At 35.6% G+C, this 21,624-nt stretch overlaps 2 protein-coding genes across 2 annotated transcripts in view; both read right to left on the reverse strand.

Annotated features, from left to right (window-relative positions):
- Positions 1-309: 309 nt before the first annotated feature.
- LOC129743477 (uncharacterized) lies at positions 310-5,610 on the reverse strand. Its single transcript, XM_055735512.1, has one exon. The coding sequence runs from the start codon at positions 5,608-5,610 to the stop codon at positions 310-312; it is 5,301 nt and encodes a 1,766-aa protein (XP_055591487.1).
- A 1,270-nt stretch (positions 5,611-6,880) lies between these two features.
- Positions 6,881-21,624, reverse strand: part of LOC129743479 (uncharacterized) — a 113,058-nt gene continuing 98,314 nt past the window's right edge. The window contains exons 8-9 of the mRNA XM_055735513.1: positions 7,166-7,257; positions 6,881-7,000 (exon numbers count right to left, since the gene is read on the reverse strand). Coding sequence (XP_055591488.1) covers positions 6,881-7,000; positions 7,166-7,257 — 212 coding nt within the window. The remainder of the gene's footprint in view (positions 7,001-7,165; positions 7,258-21,624) is intronic.

Below are 21,624 nucleotides of genomic sequence, written 5' to 3' on the forward strand. Positions count from 1 at the left end.
TATTTAACGAGCAAAACAATTTATCTTCTGCACCAATGGCTATTCGACTTAATACTAAAATTAATGGATATAATTCAAAATGGTGATTTTTGGCTAGATTTGTTACAATAAACAGTTCATTATGGCCCAGTTTCAACAGCTTGTTGCATCGATCAGCTGTAGCTTCTGGAGATGTTAACAGTTTCGTCCTTCTCTGTCTTCCTGAACTCCGAGCATTCGAACACAGAGTTGTAATAAGAATTCTCGTAACCCAACATCCTCGCCCATCCTGAAACCGCTCGCGTTTCTGAAAAGATAAGAAAGGGGATCTCACGAACACGAGGGGGGGCACTGATCTGTTTGGTTCTCAGAGGGTATTTGAGGGTCTTCGTTGGGCTGAAAGGCATCCGGCAACAGGCAAAGTTTTTCGACCGGTCGCGTAGATGGTCCTGTAGCGGTCTTCAGAGTTACTACTCTCACAACACCGTCTGATCCTGGATGCAGCTTCTCAATACGTCCCATTTTCCAACGGGATGGTGGAAGATTCTCGTCCTTGATGATGACCAGCCTGCCAACGGATATCTCAACAGGTGACCTCCATCTTTTGTAACGTCCTTGCAGTTGCGTGAGATACTCTACTCTCCATCTATCCCAAAAGTGCTGAAGCTTCTTCTGAAGCACTTGACTCTGGTTAAGACGATTCATTGGCACTTCTCGGAAGTCCCTGTCCGGTAGTTGTTGGAATGCTTCACCAATTAAAAAATGGCCTGGAGTAAGAGGTTGAAGGTTTCCTGGATCATCGGTTAATGCGGTGATGGGCCTTGAGTTCAAACAGTTTTCTACTTGGACCAGTAACGTGGTCATTTCTTCAAAGGAAACAGCATTTTCTCCAAGAACCTTCAGGAGATGCTTCTTGGCCGATCGAACCGCAGCTTCCCAGAGGCCTCCAAAATGAGGAGCTGCTGCGGGGATAAAATGCCATTGAATGTGATTGTTGACGCACTCCTTGGATACCTTTTCTTGATGTTGACTGTTGCGAATAATCTCCAGTAATTCCCGCAGGAAGTTACGGGCTCCCACAAAATTGGTCCCATTGTCCGAATAAATGTCGGCACAGTATCCTCTTCTCCCAATAAATCGGCGTAGTGCTTGAAGGAACCGCTCCGTCGAAAGGTCCGAAACTAATTCAAGGTGCACTGCCTTGGTACTAAGGCAGATGAAAACAGCTACGTAGGCCTTTGTTGCTGGTCGTCTTGGTGCCAAACGCAAGTACACTGGGCCGAAATAGTCAACTCCGGTCTTCATAAACGGCCTTGATTTCGTAACACGATCTGACGGCAGCTCACCCATAAATTGTTGAATAGGATTTGGCTTTGAGCGGAAACATTGTTTACAATTATGTATGATCTGGCGTGGAACGTTACGACCTCCAAGTGGCCAATACTTCAGGCGAACTGAGCTTAGCAACAACTGTGATCCAGCGTGCATAAGCTTTTGATGGTAGTACTCGTATAAGAGCTTTGTAAAAGGGTGTTTTGCAGGTAGCACTATTGGGTGTTTGGTATCTTCCGACTCCTCTGATTTTCCTAATCGGCCACCAACTCGAATAAGGTTTTCTGAAGATATTTGAGGAATGAACCAACGCAGCGGCGAATTCCGATGCACATCCTTTCCATCAGCTAAACACTTCCATTCTTCGGAAAATGCCTCCTTCTGTATTCGTCGTATTATGGCGTATTCGGCCTCCCGAATTTCTGCCACAGTTAAGAGACTCCTTGGATTTGGTTCCGATTTCTTCAAGATTCGCATTAGACGCATCCAGTACGCAGTACATCGGACAAGTTTAGTAAATGACGAAAATTTGTTCACATAATCCATTCCGAAATCATCTTGACTAGTTGCCAGGTTCGCTGTTACATGTCGTACTTCTGCATCTACTCCTTCGGTGCTGAAGTTACTTGGCTGGTTCGGGTAATGATTCTGTAGTAGCCATTCGGGACCCTTCCACCATAGATTGCTGTCCTGGATCTGGTCTGGATTTAATCCACGGGAAATTAAGTCTGCAGGATTCTGTATACCAGGAACGTGTCTCCAAACACAATTCTCCGTCGCTGTTTGGATTTTGGCTACACGATTTGCCACGAACGTTGTCCAGGTAGTTGGAACCGCCTTCAACCATTGTAGAACGCAAGTTGAGTCCGTCCAAAAGTGCATATCCATCTGAGTCTTCAACGCATCTCGTACCTTGAAGGATAATTCGGCTGACAGAAGAGCTCCGCATAGCTCCAACCTTGGTATCGACTGGCATTTCAACGGAGCGACCTTCGATTTCGATGCTAGTAGATGTACGAAGCTTCTCCCTTGAGTGTCGATGCTCTTGATGTACACGCATGCGCCATATGCCTTCTCCGACGCATCCGAAAAGAAATGTAGCTCCATACGTACCGAATTTGGGATAACTGCACAACGTTGAATCTTCAAATTGTTCATCACATGAAGCTGCTTGTGGAAATTACGCCATTCTTTTTCTACCTCAGCTGGTACTGGTTGATCCCAGTCGAGCCTTTCTCCCTTCTCGTTCAATTTCCACAACCTCTGCATAAATATCTTGGCGGTAGTGGTTACTGCTCCGACTAATCCAAGTGAATCGAACAGCATTGCGATTGCCGACAGTATTTTGCGCTTGGTTAACCTTTCGTTTTCTGATATCTGCAGAATGGTAAAGTTGAATCGCAAAATGTCTGTCCGAGGTTGCCAAACAAGACCTAGGGTTTTGACTGCAGGGTCTGGGTCGAGCTGTATCTCGTTACTATGCGGCAGCGCTAGGTCTTCCGCTTCTATTACGCGCAAGGCTGTCGTTGAATTCGAAGCAAATTTCCGCAGTCGGAACCCTCCACTCCTCGTTAGATTGATTAATTCCTCACATAGTTTTGAGGCTGCGCTTGCTTTATCTGTACCGGTTATGACGTCGTCCATGTAGACGTCCTCCATAATAGCCTTGGCTCCGTTAGGAAATCTTTCCTGTTCATCTGTGGCCAACTGTTTCAAGGTTCTGGTGGCAAGAAACGGTGCCGGTTTTGTTCCATATGTGACGGTGGTCAGTTCATAGGTCTTCACCTCCTCCGATGGATTCTTCCTCCACAGAATGCTTTGAAGCGATATGTCTTCTTTATCGATTCCGATCTGTCTGAACATTTTTTCGATGTCCGCGACAATCATAATTTGTTTCGTGCGGCAACGCATGATGAGAGCTCGAAGCTCGTCCTGGATAACGGGTCCTGCCAAGAGTGTATCGTTTAGGGAAATACCGGTGCTGCTCTTGCATGATGCGTCAAACACCACTCGAACCTTCGTGGTTGTGCTGGCCTGTTTGATGACTGGATGGTGTGGTAGATAGCAACGTTTTTCCGGGCCCGCATGCACCCTGCGCATGTGCCCTAGCTGTATGTACTCCTCCATGAACTCGTTGTACTGGCTCCGCAAATCTGGATCCCTCACCAATCTGCGTTCCAAGCCACTCAGTCGCTGAAGTGCAATGCCTCGCGACTCGCCCATCGTCAAAAGCACCTGGTCGTTTTTCGGTAAGCCAACAGTATATCGCCCATCAGAACCCCTCTGGATTGTGCGAACAAACTGCTCCTCGCAGCGTTGTTCTTCCGGGGAAAATGTGTTCGGAGACCCTATCTCCTCACACGACCAAAACCTGGTAAGAAGTTCATCGAGATTTACTGTAGATGCCGTATTACAAACGATGTGTGGTGATGAATCCTGATGTTCGACTGCACCGGTGACCAACCAACCAAATACCGAATCTATCAGCATTGGTAGCCCCCTGCCTAGTGGAATTTTGTTGTCGGTTTGAAAGAAGGAGAAGAAATGTTGAACGCCGAAGACCAAATCCACTGATTTGGATTGGAAAAAAACTGGATCTGCTAGTTCCACACCCTGTGGGAACTTCCAAGATGAAACCGTCACGCTGGTAGTAGGCAGATCTGCAGTAACCGCTGGTAAAAGTAAAAACTCCATCTTCCTTGCAAAACCCGATGTTCGCGACTTGACAACTGCTGAAATCTGGTGCTTCACAATGGTATTTGCCTTGCCGATTCCCAGAACTGATATATTCGAACGCCTTCTTGAAATCTTCATTTGCTGACAGAGCCTCTCTGTCATGAAGTTGCACTCTGACCCTGAATCTAATAATGCCCTTGCATGAAAGGTCTTGCCGGTGTCGTCTTCCACTAAAACGACTGCTGTAGCGAGAATAATAGTTGATGAACGACTCCTTGCGACGTTTGAAGAAACTGTTTCTGTTGAAGTATTCGGTTGGAGAGCAGCTGGTTGACTACTTCTGGCGGGTGGTACCATTCGCGTATTGCTGTATCCTGCGTTATCTTCTCGGAAGCACACTAGAGTATGGTGCCTTCCCCTGCATTTCCGACACACCTGCATTGATCTGCATTCCGAAGCTTGATGGCCACGCCGGAAACAATTGCGGCATAGCGAGTGTTGTCTCAGTAGCTTATCGCGAGCGGAGGCATTCAGTCTCGAAAACGCTGGACACGTGTAGAGGAGATGCGAATCTGGACAAGCAATACAAGATCCTAGTGATGATTGGGTTGCGTTATAGCTGGTTCTGGGGACGACATTCTTTTTGGGTAACTGAGACAGCTCCGGCTTGGGATCATGTGATTTGGATGGCAGTGAGGCAAGAATTTTGACTCTCGTTTGCAGGAACTGCGTAAGATCTTTTACGGTATCCTGGCTCTGGAGCGCGCTATGCTCTTCCCAAGCACGACGCGTGACGGGGTCTAGTCTGGAACACAATACTTCCAACAGCAGTAAATCCTTGTAGTCTTCAGGTTTCACTAGTTGGTCTAAGGTTTGCACAACACGTTCAAAACCTTCGAGCAACACCTGGATCTCCGATGACGATTCTTTGGAAACTTTCGGAAGTTTGAACAAATTTCCAACCTGACGACGTTTTAAAACCTTGCTGTCGTTGTATCTTGTCATCAAAGTGTCCCAAGCGATGGAGTAGTTGGCCCTCGTCAATGCCAAGGGGTCGATGAGCGATCTAGCTTCTCCAGCTAGACATCCCTTGAGGTAGTGGAATTTTTCCACATCCGGTAAGTCCACCTTTGAATGGATCAGCGACAGGAAAAGATCTCGGAAACTCAGCCACTGGTCAATGTTGCCGTCGAATGTCTGCAGACGTATTTGGGGTAACCTCACATGTTCCGTCACTGGCTGAATGGATGAATCCATGATACGGGTGGACTGCAAGACACTAGTGTTCGCAGCATTTCCTTCCAGCTCCTTGATCCGGTCTAACATGCTCGCCTTAACATCGTAGAAGCGCGTGGTGAAGTCCGACCTTATGCCTGGGCAGTTGCCTTCCTTCGTTGGATACTCATCATGCATTTCAACATCCATGATAGCATCGTTGACCTTATCCCAGAGTTCGTTCAATTTTTCCAACCTGACCTGAATCTGTTGAACTGATGTTACCTCGCCCAATGTGTTCGCAAACGTGGTTAAGTTTTTAAACATTTCAAGTAATGCCTTCAACCTGGTTTGAAGATTCCTCAGCGGTGGATTTTTAGCAGAAGAGGTTGCGCCGGAGGTAGCCATGGTTCTCGTTGAAAAGATGATTCACGGTGGTGTATGGTAGTAAAATAACAGGTGAGTATTCGCACTTTGAACTAGCTTCGGCAAGGAACATACACTGTAGAGCTTAACTTACTTTAAGAAACCTTAAGTTGCACTCCTCTACAGGTATCGAACTCCGAATTCCGAACGACCTAGCGGTTGAAACGCGTGCGTTGCCTTCACGCGTGGGTGCGCCTCTCCGTATACAAGCGGTTGTAATAATTTGCCCTCAGATCAGATCAATTTCAGGATACGCGACAAGGAAATATGCGATGTAGTAATCAAATTCCGTCAAAGCTTCGGCAAGGGACATACACTGTAAAGCTTAACTTACTTGACAGAAACTAAAGCTGAACACCTTTACAGGTATGAATTCCTAGCCGCAGATTTCGTTCAATGAATATAATTGCGCGCCTTATTATTGGGGTGCCTCAGACCAACTCTTGGATGTTCTCGGTACCAAACAGTGTAGCAGGGGGTGGTGGGTTGAGATAACGTTTATGTAGTATTTGCATTCAAAATATAGCTTCGGCAGGACGTATACCATCGGTTCTACTAACCTGACCGAAAAACTCGTTCCGCAGATTCAATTTCCAAAATATTTTGAATCCAATTTTTGTTGAACGGTGTACAAAATTTCAAAATGCACTCGATAGCGAAAGTGCATCAGAAGGCCCCTTGTATCAATCGATATCCAAATGCGATGATTCAAACTCAATCAAATACCGTTATGAATATCAGTGTGTTCGTGAGACGGGAAAATATATTTGTAGTTTCATGCGGGTCCAGCTGCGGCTGGTTCATATACTAAAGTAGTTCGCTGAATTTCACTCACCGAAACAGAAGTGTTGTCCTCCGGGTAGTTCGCTGGTGACCGCGCGATTTTTGGCCAAGTGACGACAGTTATTTAGTGCAGTAGGTGAACCATTTGAATCCTGCACATGAGATACTGCAACACAGCTGATTCCAGGTAAGCTCAAGGTTCAATATTTGAAGCTCCAGTAGCTGTTCCGACCTTGAACTTGAACTGCGCAGCAACCACAATGGCGGCTTCGAAAATTGGATATCCGTGGATAGTGATTATTGCCTCATTAATCACCCGATCCAATATTCCTCGTGAAACTTATGCGCTGAAGATTACTGCGGTGGTGTTGTGTTTAATCGCGGTTGCGATTAATTGGTTTCATGGTGATCATTCATGCGGAAAGTATTTGGCGAAACCAAGATGGAGTGACGTCACCACTAATTTCAATCAGTGATGACCGGTGGATGATGATTGGTGATCGGTAGATGATGATTGGTGCGACGTCACTGATGTCGGTGGTATTGGTACCTCCTTAAGCCGAATGCCAAAGTCCAAGTAGTGGTGAGGCTCGTGGGATGTTGAGGTTGTTGTAGTGATCGTGGTGCAGCGTATTGGGTTGAGTGAGATCCAATTCTCACAGCGGGTTGTTTACCAAATAGAAGGAAACAGGTATGGTGTAATAAACAACAAAACCAAAACTTCGGCTGGACATAAACTGTTCATAAAGTTTACCTGAGAAACCAGTATTTCGGCTGTGACTGGTTTATCCTTCTGCTGTACGCTGCTCTGGAAGATTCGGGCCACAATTGGGGAAGTGCGTGTTGCTATTCCGAAGATCCAGAAGACATCCACAGAAGAAATGCTAAACGCAACGTTTTTCTAGTGATAAACGGCGATAGCTGAGCCTTCTGTTTCACAAGGTGCAAGTCTACCAACAAAGTTGTGAGTTGGTGACTAATGGTGAGCGACGTGGGTTGTGAGATGATTTTTGCGGGTTTTCTGAATCTTCTTGCTGTGCTCCGGGGGCAATGGCGATTAAAATTGTGCTTCTAGGCGGTGCTTTATGGGTTGTGCTGGTTGATCCGGTTCGGATGGACCAAAATGTTGGGGGGCTGGGGTACCTTGGGTGGACTGTATGACCAATTTCCGATGTTTGGGGTTCCTTAGGTGGGGTTGGGTTCCTTGGTTGGAGTATGGTGGTGTTCCTCGGCGTTCCTTGTGGGTTCCAGATTCCAATCAAACACTTATTTTGGTAAGTTACAGAGTTTATTTCACAACACGATTTAGGTTTTAGCATAATTTATTAAACACAACGTTCTTTAAGGAAATGCAACACTATAATTTAACATTTATTACGAAAACTACAACATAATATTTAACGAGCAAAACAATTTATCTTCTGCACCAATGGCTATTCGACTTAATACTAAAATTAATGGATATAATTCAAAATGGTGATTTTTGGCTAGATTTGTTACAATAAACAGTTCATTATGGCCCAGTTTCAACAGCTTGTTGCATCGATCAGCTGTAGCTTCTGGAGATGTTAACAGTTTCGTCCTTCTCTGTCTTCCTGAACTCCGAGCATTCGAACACAGAGTTGTAATAAGAATTCTCGTAACCCAACACGTAGTTAAAATTTTTGCACCTTAAAATGTGCCAACAAAGCATTCATTTGAATTTTTTTCCATTGTATGATTTGCGTAGTTAATTATAATGTTGATACTGGAAAATCTATTTCTTATATGTACTAGTTATTTTTGGAAATCATGTATTTTGCATTTCCAAATTTGAAACGCAGGTGAAAAATGATATTAAATTTTTCGCCTCCAAGCGGACCAAGATTCCAGCGAAAACGATAATGAGAAAAAAAAAGTAGATGCCTTTAAAGCATAGTTTGCCCAAATAAAGATGGAAAAATGTTCAAAATTGGGTCTCAATTTTCATATGTGGAAAGCATAATCATGCCGTACCAAGTATAGGTTTCACTTAAAACTTAATACCTTGTTTTACCACCATTTTGAGAAAAAATATGAGAGCACAGAGATTTCATTTTATCATTTCTTGAAAAATCCTAGCTTGACGGAGTATCAAAATACTTTCAGTGAAACCATCATTTGGAAGAATTGTAATACCTGCAGGCACGACCGTAGGGAGAAACGGCTCAAAGGGAGATTTTTTTTCCTAGAAATTGCCAATTTTTTTTTCATGAGGCGCTCATAAAAATATGGAGACTTATGATACAGCTCAATTGGAAGTCAGTTGCCTCCTGAACTGATGTCTGTGTACTCTAAAAAATGGATTCTTAACGCTACATTTAGAAAAAAACTTTTTTACTCATTTAAATCAGCAAACTTAATCTTTTGAACCGCAAGCATAACCATTCTAAACATGGGTGAAAATGCTCAAATATTCAGAAATAAAAGTAAAATAGGGTTACAGTTCAAATACGGCTGAATTTTGACCTGAGGATAAAAAACTAGTTCAAAACTTATCATTCAATATAAATTATTTCATAAATTGAATCCTGTGATTAAAGTTTAAAAAAGCAAGATTATTCAAAAAACAAATTCATTGAAATGAATTCAGAAAACAATCTTTATCTGTGATTTTCCCCAGTTTCTGTGCCTAAACTGACTTTGATTGAATATAAAATTTATTTTTTTAATCAAGATTCAAAGTTTTGAAACAGCGATCTCCTTCAATTTGAATGCTTATTGAAACTTTAATGTTGATATTCAAAAATAGATTTAAAAACATAAATTAATCTCAATCTGAATCTGAACTTTGGATTTCATTTCCAAGTTGGAATTCTACATTTTGAATCCAATTTCAAAACCTGAATCTAAATTCCACATAAGAAATGCTATGAGTTTGAAACCTTTTTTTTGAGGATTTATCAATGACACTTTACCATCCTTGTGGCATTCGTGTCTTGGAGTTTGAAGCCGAAAGCGAAATTTGCATCAGATCTCTAAACCATAAATCGTTTATTTAATTCTGAATTCATGGTTTCCAATATGATTTTTTTTCAATTATTTTTCGTAATTGAACTTGTAAATTAAAAATCGAGGACAATAAACTGAATACTTATTAGATATTTTTCCGAGAGTATCCGAGCTGAGAAAATTCGAGTAATTATATCCTAAACCCGTGACAAATAAGGGCATATTGTTTCAAAATTGTCCCCAAAATCCCGCCAATATGCAGACAAATTTCAAAATTTTCCATTCAAATCAAGATGAAACACACATAGAAAACTGTGTATATTTTATTAGAACACATCAATCGATTCAGAATCATATTTAAGGCTTTCAAAAAATCGTTCATGTTTATTCTGAAATTTTTTTTTAATTGATTTGGATGCAAGACACATTATTTTAACGACCCAACTGAAAGCTTCGATTGATTTTGCAAATAAAGTGAGAATGTAGTCCAAATCCGGAAATTTCGCAAGCTTAGTCCTCTCTTCTTAGAAATTCAATATTTGGGACTTAATTACCATTAACAAGTGAGAAATTTTTTGAAAAAATGGGGTCCTGGAATGAGCTTTCGAGGGTTTTGAGTTAAGATTGTTGCACTTTTGTTACTCTTGAACCATTTCAGTTGTTCATCCAAATCAAGTCAGACATTTAAAATTTTATATTAAGCAAAAAAAATTCAGTTGGCGTTTTTGGACCTTTATGGTTAAGCCCCCAAACCCCCCAGCACTCCCTCGTTTCTACGTTCATGCCTGTAGCCCTGAAGGTACAGGAAAAATGAGAACAAAATGTTGGTATTGTATCAATCAGGCAATTTTTTTTTTTGTAAATCATGATAGTAATACAATACCTTAACGATGCCTATAGTATTGTTATGACAGAGAAATCAACACTTAATAATGTGCGGACTGCGCTGCTATAGACTGATTTTTTTATTTGTTTCAAGTTCAATTTAAACTCAAAAACCTTTTAAAACTTGATTAAAATTGGATACCAAATCTTGCTATCATTTTGATCTAATTTTTTCAAATCATGAAAGTAAACTTCGTCAAATGAAATCTTAATGATGCCTTATCAAGCTGTTGTATTAAAATCTTTTAGCAATTGATGCTTCATTTCGGTTTAGGTTTGCCATCGAATTTTAAAATATGCATACTTGTATGAAAACTAACTTTGGCTTCAATAGCTTATTTTGGTTGCTATTTGCTATCAGTATTGGCATGAAATTCTGTTAAGGTTGCTGTTGCTACATTATCGATTATCCTGTTTTGGGAACCTAAAAACTCGTCATTAAGTTTTGATTTTATTCAGGACGAGATAGGTGATTGAAGGCTTTCATTTCATTAAAAAGTTTTTGATAAACTGTTTATCAAACATACACCTCTTGAGAAACGAAAAGAAAAAATGCTGAAGAAAGGAAGCAGCACACTGAAGAACAAAATACTTATTAAAATGCTTTAAATTGTATTATGATTATTTTCCTGAATTTACCCATAGAATTAATGATTATTCGATTTCATGATGTTGGGGTGGTCCAACCAAACACAATTTTCTCGTTATATCTTTTTAGGATGATATTTTATCAAAAATACTAATAAGGAAAAGTTTAAGATAATCTTTATACGCATTTTTATTTTTGTGGAAAATGGATAACCAAAACTTGTGTCTGTTTTGAAGTTATAATGCGATTTATGTTGAAGTATGACTCTTTTAGAGCTACGATATCTATAAATGGAGCAAATACAGATTATATGTTCTTAAGGAACTCAGGAATTAATGTACCAATTGATGTGAACAATTGTTCCTAAGAAATTTTAAGTCCCTCTCATTTAAGGGAGGAAGGGCCCTTATATAAAAAAGAAACTGACAATACTATAAAATTCATTTTAATTCTATCAATTTTCAAGTGGTTTGCACCAAATTTTACAAAAAATGTATATATTTGCATGTAAGGATAATTTATTGAGCACAAAAGCCTTCAATATAAAGAAAACATGAGACAAAATTTACCAGAAAACATCCAGAGCAATTTTCATCGCGTAATACATTATGAATACCTATATCATTATTTAATGCATATAAGTGACTCTCCCACTGTTAAAAGGGGGTGCATCCCACAAAAGTTACAAATATAACGTGAGTTTCTTGCATTTGCCGGCAATTAATATATATTTAAAGTTAAAAAAAAATAGAATGAAGCACCTCTCCCCCAATAGCCAAAAAAAAACAGTTCAAGAGATAGATGTTTGATGTCTTCGACAAAGTTTCATAAGTTATTATATTTTACAATATTGTAGGCCTCTATCTTATCACAGTTAGAAAATTATTTTCAAATCTCTGTATCTTTATGAACGACTTTGAAATTATTTCATTCAAAATGACCGCGTTTAGTTGTTGTAAAAATTTATCTTAGACATCGAATGTATTAAACTTAAGGAGAAGACGCCAATAATTATTTTCCGAAAACTTTCATTTCTTGAACACTGTGCACTGATTTTGTTTGATGAGATTAAACTTGATATAATTACGTAACATTTAAAATTTCAAGAAGATTGAAGCACAAGCATTTTTAAAAGTGATGATTTTTTTAAGCCACTTTATTATTGGTAAATTCTTGTTCTTTGTGACCCATAGTGAAACTGTTTGGATTTTAAAGTATACTGAATTTAAACATTTTAAAATGAAAGTATTTGGTTTATTTTTGAATAAATAATTTTAAATCAATTTTTTCCTTGAATTAATACATTTGTGCCCAATGACTCAAAGTTTGACCACCTCTTCGAAAATAATATTGAAAAATGAAATAAAAACTGTAAAATCTAAAATGAACAGAAAAATGGAATGAAATTAAGTTTCATAGTATCCAAATGTTTAAGAAAAGTTTGATTTCTTCCAATGCGATTGTTGCTTCAATTTAGCCTGGTATTATTTATAAATTTAACGCTTCAATGATTTTTTTTTTCAAACGAGAATAGCAATTATTTTTGTTTGTTTCGATTATAGTATAGTCGTTTTACCATTTTTATGGCATTCGCGACTTTATCAACGTTTCAGTTGGTGGATTGTTATTGAAAAACTTATCCGGTACAACTGTTTTCGATGTTTACTCTTGGGGTCGAACTCGAATAGCAATTATTGACTTAGTGAAATGATTACATTTTAGCTCAAATAACACAAATATAATAATAATTGAAAAAGTTAAAATAATTGAACAAGTTTGAAGCCGTTAGTTTAAGTCTTCTAAAAGTTATAGACCATCAAAGTGGAAAAATAATTTTTGAAATCGTTGATTGAATTCAATACGATTTTGCATACTTCTACTGAATATTGTTCATAAAATGCAGGAGAATGTTTGTGACTTCAAAATCTTAAGAAATTTCAGCGGTTTTCAAAGAACTGCTTTATTGATCAAAATAAAATAAAAATCGATTTTTGTAAATTTTCTGTACTTATTTTATATATCTCCAGGGCCGGATTAAGCCATCGGGGGGCCCGGGGCAATCTTTCTCGGGGGGCCCCTCTGATTCGATTTTTTTTTGAAATTCTATTCCAGAGAAAACAAAGCATTTTAAACGTGTAAAAGAACTGGAGATGAGTTCAGTATACTGTCTTCAAATAGCCATGTTTTCTGCGTTGCAGATAGTTTCAAGTACTTTCAAATAAAAATTGTTAATTAATCACGTGCAGACATTGCCGAAGAGTTTAGAAATTTCTAAAAAAAATTAAAGCTCTGATTTGAGCTGCAAAATGCAAAAGTTCATTCTCATTTTTTTAAATACCCTTATCGCCAACTAAAATTCTCTGATTTAGAATAATTTTAAATTATTTTCATTTCATCATTGATCGTCTGGTTTATGCTTCATGGAAAAATATTTACCTAATGACAATTGGGAAGTATCATGAAGATTTGACACATAAAATACAAAATTTCAAAAAAATAAACAAAACAATTTAATTCAAATTCCATAGAGAAACAGAGTTTCAGAATTCTAGATCAGGTTATATTCAGAACCACAGTTCAGTGTCTCAAATATATCATAATTTCAAATCAACTTTTAAGAAATGAAATATAAATAAAATTTAAAAAAAGGGATTCAAATTAACAATCAGAGCCAAAACAGAAATTGCACCAAATGTTAATTTCAATTTTATATCTTTGAAAAACAAATAAAAACGTTTTCATAAGATGTTTATGAATATGATGCTCATCAGATAAAAAAAAAATTGTTATCATATTGATATTCTAAATATGACAAAAGTTTGATTAGATGCCCCCAAAGCCAAAGAGATACAAGTGCAAAAATGATCAATGAAAAAAGATTCATTATATAAATTCAGTAAAACCATAAAACTGAACTTCAGTAACTAAAGAAACAACACAAGATTTGAAAATCTCAATAAATTGAATCTGGATAAGGATAGATTAAAAACATACAAATATTCATGTTAAGAGAATCACTCAACGATTTTTTGTGATAATTTGAGTATGATCATTTGGAAAATTATATGATGAATTCTGGATACTACAGTAGGTGATAAATTTTGGTTAAATCTGATGAAAATGTTTCAGTACGAATTTCGAGTCTTAGACCTAGTTTGGGATGCAAATTCAATAAAGAAACTCTGTACAGTCGATGAGATGAGATTGAAAAAAAAAACGAAAATTCGAGGTGTTTTCTCTCATATTCTTCCTAATTTTTTTTTCGAATTCGGTTTACATTATTTTTGTTCAGATTTTATGTTGAGAATTTTAAAATTCAATACCAAGATTTAGATATTTTCAGACCGAAAAATGCGGAAGAACTATTTACTCTAGGGGGCCCCCTTAACTTATATAATAGAAAACATATTCTAGATATTCTTTCACGAGTTGACATATTTCATGTTTTTATTCCGATTTTCTAGATTTTATTTCTTATCATACATTTGTAGAAATTGAAGTAGTATGATTAAAAGTAATGTTAAAACTTTTTTTCCCCTCGGGGGCCCCCTGAGCCGGGGGGCCCGGGGCAATAGCCTCTTTTGCCCCCCCCCTTTAATCCGGCCTTGTATATCTCACAAATTTACTAAAATGTCGTTATTGAAATACCGTGAGTCACTTTCTTTTTTTAACAAAAATATTTTTGTGGAAGCAAAACTTAAAAATATCCGTTTCCGACTATCAGCCAAAAGAGGCGTCATGCAACAACAGAGTTAGATGCAACATTTGTAAACCCTATAATCAATTCAATTTTAATTTTAATTAAATGAGTAAATGTTATCATTTTATGATAACAAAAATGATGATCGTGAATTTTTTTTAAGTTTTGAAAAATTAAAAAAATCGATAAAAAATGTATAATTCTTTATGTTTTCGAAGCCGTAAAATACTCTACACAGTAAGATGGATTGGCTTATTGATCACATACAAACTTCAAATTGCCTTAATTATCAAAACTGTTGGTGTAGAAAAATGTATTGGACAGTCACCAAATTTTTTAAGATAAATATATTAATAAATCACTTTCCAGTCTGGGCTTAAATGCTTCAAAATCAAAGATTCACCTTTAAAATCGCGTTTTCTATATGCTGAAATATGATTGTTTTGCATCATGCGTTTGTTTATTTCAAAATTTCATCCATCCAAATATATATTTTTATGATTTCAACTAGTAGAATTTTTGTAGTATTTTCTACCCTAAATGTATGCAGCACCGTTTTGCTTGTTATTTTGAAATATTTTTGACAGAAAAAAAAATGTAAAATTTGATTCTAACTAAACCAAAAACTATTGCATTTGGTGATTTTTGCGTCATGAAATCGCGAATATATAAAGAACTATAAATTTTAAAACGATTGCATTTGATTTTTCATTTTAAACAAAGTTTGTTACAATTTACCCCTTTTTCTTAGAAGGATGAAAATCGCATGTTTTGTTAATTTAAAAATAACTGGTTAAACCGATAATTTATTTGGCTTTGCCAATTCAATGTTCCATCATACTTAGAACTTTGGATGTAAAAGTGGTATGATTATCGGTAGACATTAAATTTCAAGTAGCCTTTGAAGCTGAAAAGTGTTGCATGATGCTCTAGTCCACGGTATTTTCATTTTACCTAGTGTAGTTTTAAAATAACACTATGCATTAAAGGGTAGATAGTCAGTGAAATTATTTTCTTGAAAAATATATTTTATAATGAATTTAAATTCAGCCTGAAACAGTATTTTAAAAAATATGGTGATAGAATATTATTGACATTACTGAAAAAATTTGATTTTTTTTTTATTGTTACCTTGCAATGCAGAACTGTCTATTATCATTTGAATACATACCGATCAACTGTTATGATTTCAACCGCTGTTGTTGAAATTGAATTTTGGATTACAAACCTGAAAAAAATAAAAAAGTAAAGTTGTTAGTAAACTTTCAATGCAAGCTGTTTTATTTTTCATTATCATAGATTAAAAGTAAAAATATATCTGGGAAGGTTAACATTTTCATTATCGATGTAGATTTAATATTCTTGAGTCCTCGAACCCAAATATTTTTATACATTTTCAACTACATCGTTTAAATTCCAACTGCAACCAGATGAATAAAATTTTACCATCAGCTCAGTTTAAGTTTCATCTTTATCCTGAATTTCAAGCTTTTTTTTCTACAGTCGTCCAACCTGAACTCGTCACACCAATTCCGTTACCGTTAATTAGCATAATAAAAGTTGAAAAAATAAACATAAATAAGTGAGCCCCTCCGTTTTGCATATCTCTTTTTTTTCAACTCGTCTGCCAGCTTGACTGCTCGACCACAAACCAGATAGCACAAATTGCAACCGGTACATTTCAATTGAGCCGGGTTGAGATAAAAAAAAATGCTGTTTAACCCCTAAAACTTCGACGAAAACAATTTTTCACATTTTGAAAAACGTAATCGTTGGAAAAAAGTGTAAACCCCAACCGGTCAAACCAGAAAAGCTAAGCAAAATGCAAACATCATTAAAATTAATCAAACGCACTCATTCCGGTTTTGGTGTGTGTGTTTTTTTTTCGCTTTTTTCCATTCAAACATCAACAGTACTATTCAAAAAACTCTCAAAGGCAGAGGATTATGGTAGGTATCGGTTTTATTTATGGCTCTGGAAAACCAAATTTGTGAGCCCATTTGCCTGAGGAAAGCAGGGGGACAACCAACACGCTGCATTTTAATTGCATCGTTAAAAAAGTGAGAACGCGACAGAACCAGCTGTCCGGTGTGTTTTTATTTTACTTTCCTATTTATAAGTTCAGACCTTTTGATTCGTTTCTCCCATTCGCCTTTGTCCAAGTGACTTTAATTCTCACAAATAATCCCTTATTTCAATTTAAATCCTTTGGAAGGAAGTTGTCACTTTTATTGCTGACCCTTTGTCACGCAAGAGAGGCAAAACACTTTGAGTTTTGGAATAATTTCAACCTTGATCTTGATTTTCCCTCCCCACTCGGTGGAAGTTAAAATTTTGATAGACGAATTAAACGGGAACAAAAAAAACTGTTGAAGAGATTGACGTCAAACTGCATTTGAACAAATTGAAAGGCAGCCAACCTGCTGTAATAAATTCGGCTCCAAGAAAATCGATTTTCCTAAGCCAAAGGGCAAAGTTTATCGATCGATGAGCGACAAGTTATGGCTGACCTGAACCTGAAACGTCGAACATAAAGTTGGTTAGCGGCTTCGTTGAGACGGCCAAAGTTTATGTTCAATTTTATGTTCAATTCAATGAATTTATGATCGGTAGTAATGGGAACTTTTAATTGTGGCATGGGGGCAATTTCGAAAACTTTTTTGTGGCAAATTAGGCGTATGGTTGAGGTTTTGTCGTTAAGGTTTATGCGTGGGTTTCACTTCTATGTGTTTCGGAAACCAAATCAGAGGATTCTTGCTGAGCCTTCCGGAATGAACAGTGCTAATTTTAAGATAAACTTGTCAATTAACAAAGGCCGGCTACATAAATTAGGTTTGTATGATATTTTTGCTGTAATTATTGAGCATTATTTTTTAAATTTCAATTTGGTTTTTCTCAGCGAATTTAAAAAAAAAACCCAAAGAGACTGATGTAAAATGTCTCAAAAATTTCATTTGATTTAATTTTTTGAATGCTTTGGCTTGTAAAAGCTTAAAATATCTTTTAAATTTAGAGTTTTGTTCCTTAACAAAGGTTATTGAAAAAGTTTTAAAACAGATTTTTTCGTTTCGTTTCTGTTACATATTCAGCGCATACATATTCACTGATTTAAATTTACGTTTAAATTTGAAACTAACTGAATGTTTGAATTGCTGAAATTAGAAAGGTTGAACATGGGAAACCGTCAAATTCATCAATAAGTTAATATATTATTTATTTAATTCAATACCTGCCTCGTTTTATAGAAGGCTTCATTTATAATTATTTCCCAGATATAAAAAAATGACCAAAAAAGTCACTTATTTGTCATTTTGAAACTTTAAAGTTTTCGTAGAAACGTTCTAATTTTTTCAAGTTGACATAATTTTCGATGATAATCCCGACAAATTTGAAGTCTGAGTTGAATAAACAATTAACAAAGTTGATTCTTATCTGATTCCCATTGAACCTCAAACTTATTTCACCGAAATTAGTTGTCTAAATAACCAAATCAGCAATCCTGTAAAGTTGAAAAAAAACAAATTTCTGAACTCTGCTTGCTCAAAAAGACAAATATAAGATTATATTTTTTAAATTTATTGATATTTTTCGATGAGTAAAACAGCTAATTTGTAACTTTGCTTCACCCGTCATCAGACGTAAAAAATAGAAAGCAGCAAAATTTCTCCCCTAATCAGCTGCTGCTGGTCGACTTTTAACTGTTAAAAGTTAACCAGCAGCTGATTCCTTACAAATGCATTGTAGAATGTTACAGAACTCGGACGATTTTTAAACGATTATGATCAAATTCGGAATAAAATGAAGTTTTTGATGTCATAAAATTATTTTAAGTATGGTCTAATTGTTTTTGTAAAGGGGGGCTCTCATACAGAATAATAAAATTATGATGAACTCGAACAATTTTGAAACATCTTTTAAAAATGAATGTTGTCTGTCTGTTTGTTCTCAATAGACTCGAAAACTAATTTACCGATCAATGTGTTTTTTGGTATATGAGAGTTTTTGGAGTCGGAGAGAGTTTCTATGATCTTTTCGAACCACTTCCACTTAAAAGAAAGGAGGGCTTCCATACAACATTATCACAAAATATAGATCAAGTCATAACATTTTTAAGCAATTTCTATGAAACTTTATAGGAATACAGATTCTTACATCCTAAGATGATAAAGTGTATTTTTGGACCAATTTTAATATATTCAGATAATTTTTTGTGTTGAAACTTTACGACAAAATGTAATTTACATATAAAATGTGATAGAACTCGAATAATTTTCAAACAATTTTGATAAAATCAAGCACACATCTTAGTTTTAAAGTAATAAGATGCCATTTTTGAAATAGTATTTAAAAAATCTGACAATTTTTGAGAGATTGCATAATGATGTTTAGGCAAAAAATTGATTTCAATGGCAAAAAAGTTTTGGTAAAATAAGACAACCTTCTTATGTTATTGGAAGTCCCTTCTTATTTTTAAAAATGAGATTTCAAAGTCAATAAGTCTAACATATAATGGAAGATCACCTCAATTGAAAAACATTTTTTCCACGCTCACAAATGATTTGAGGATGTTTTGATATAATGAGAAATTTATCATATAGAATACCCTTCAATTTATTTTTGAAAAGGAAATCGCTCACATAAAACCAACATACATGAAGTATTGCACCAATCGAATCACTTCCTAATGATTTTCTTTATATTTGGATTTCAAACAAGTTTTCACATTATAAGATTTTAATGGGGCAAAACACTCTCTAACAAAAATTTTCCTGTTTCAATTCGACAATTCAATTGCATGGTAAATACTCGGTTTTTGAATATTCATTGAAAAAAAAGGCTAAAACACTGAATGCTGTTAACTTTTTTGATTGAAATTTGAAGATCACTTGAAGTCTGTATTATTCTGAAAAATCTATATTAGTAAGGAAATTCCAAAAAACAAGCGAGGTTCTTGAAATTTGAAATAATAATTTTTGTTCGATACTGAGAATTCTTTAAATCATAAGTGAATAATGACAGGCCGAAAAAAGATTTAACATACAAAATTTGATTAACTTCTGTTTTCTAAGAATAAAGAATAATATTTCAGAAATTGAATCAAAATTATATATGTGAACAGAAAATAGCAATATCGCTTTTTTCGTGTAACTTAATAAAAACTCACAAATTGGCTGAAATGAAGATAAGAACAGAGACAAATTATAGATTGAAGAAAGTTGTCAATCACATGTAAAAAAATACTAAAATTATTCGACATAGAAACTTAAACCTTAAAACTTAAGTTCAGCTCTCATTTCACAGAGTTTTTTTTTGGTGTGATTTTAGGATTTTTGGCAAGTTTGAATAATTTTCGGATGGTATTGAAAAGTACACCGGGTCAGCTATTTTCTCAAAAAACCCAAATGCAGAGAGTTCTTACGTAAGCACAAATCATATAAAAATGGGCAGAGATTTTAATTGCCCAGAAAAAAAACACTTCTTTTCGAAACATGGTTTCTTCCAACGAATTCTTGCATTGATATAGCGCCTTTCAATCCAAATATTGTACAATGCTCATGGAAATATTATAAAAAAATTGTATCTATTCTAATCTTTAAACAACTTTATTATGAAATCAGAAGCAATTCGATCCATTGATGAATCAGCTATGGATCTAATGGATAACTTTACAACGCTAAACAGTAATGTATTTTTTCTGAATTTCAATCACTATCTTCTAACTTATTCAAATTACATACAAAACATCCTTATTCATGTCTGAAATAATAACTACTTCCAAATATTTTTCCGTTTTAATTTTTTCTACTTTTTTTTTTAAATTTGATCCACATTTACATAATTTTAGCTTAATCGGTATTCATAAGAAAACTTTTTGAGGACTGTGATTTTTAAACTTTGTTTCACTCACTGTCTTGTTTTGTTCAGTTTATGAGCTCAACGCCCCCTTAATAATACAAAATAAAAAAAAAAATGCTTCCAGAACTCATAGAAAAGCCGTAAACTTGACCGTTTAAAACATAATATTGTTTTGAAACAACACTAATTAAAATCCAAATATCCTGGTAAAGCGTGGAAATTTTTGCGTTATGTACTGACAAAAAACATGTTTGAGTTTAAAAAAAATTAGCTAATGGTATTTTATCGCGATATTTGAATGTACGTGTGAGATATTGAAGAAAGTATGCAGAAAAATCGCAAAAATTAAATTCAATTTCTTTTTAGATAAAAGTAATTTTTCAAAAATTGCTTATATTGCTTTGAATTTGAAAATTCCAACCAATGATTTAATCTGAATCAATATTTGATTATCACAAACATTTTTCTGCACCTAATGAACAATGTTAGGAAGAAATTTGCAGAATGATATAGATATCAATCAACAATTTCAAAAATTATTTTTCAAAATTTGATTGGTAACAACTCGTATAAGACTAAAAATTACGACTAAATACCTATTCAGTTGTGTAACTCGACTTAAAATTTCACTAACTCAATAATCGTTATTTTCATTTCTTATTAATGTCTTACATAAATGGGTTTAACATCTTATTTTTGAATGAGAAGGCTTGAAATTAAATTGATATCAAACTGCTTCAAAGTCAAGAGAGAATTCGATTTGAAATTTCCGTAACGAATCAACAGATTGCTTATCACCAGCCCGAAAAAAAAAGAAATCTTAAAATTTTTCCAAACAAAATTATTCAGCTTTTAAATCTTCTCTTTTTGTGAATATAAATCTCGACTTAAATAAGCCAATAAAATTCGCAATTTTAGAATCACCGTTATCTTGGTGAAATAACAAAATTACTCTTTATATAGCGATATTATAAACTTCGATCTTATTTTTTAATGAAATCTTAACTGAAAATAATAGTTCGAAGTTAAAATATTCTACAGAATATGAGATTCGATTGAAACAAACAGGAGAAAACCAGAAATTGCATTAGAAATGTAACTTTTTTCACGTACTTCAAAACGCTCAAAATGCAAATTTCGTTTTTTCCGGCATAATTTTTTTTCTTTTAAAAATATAAATCTTTTAAAAATGTTCTCAGTTTTTGTCGAAATG

Source organism: Uranotaenia lowii, chromosome 2 (assembly GCF_029784155.1).
Source record: "Uranotaenia lowii strain MFRU-FL chromosome 2, ASM2978415v1, whole genome shotgun sequence".
NCBI classification, from domain to species: domain Eukaryota; kingdom Metazoa; phylum Arthropoda; class Insecta; order Diptera; family Culicidae; genus Uranotaenia; species Uranotaenia lowii.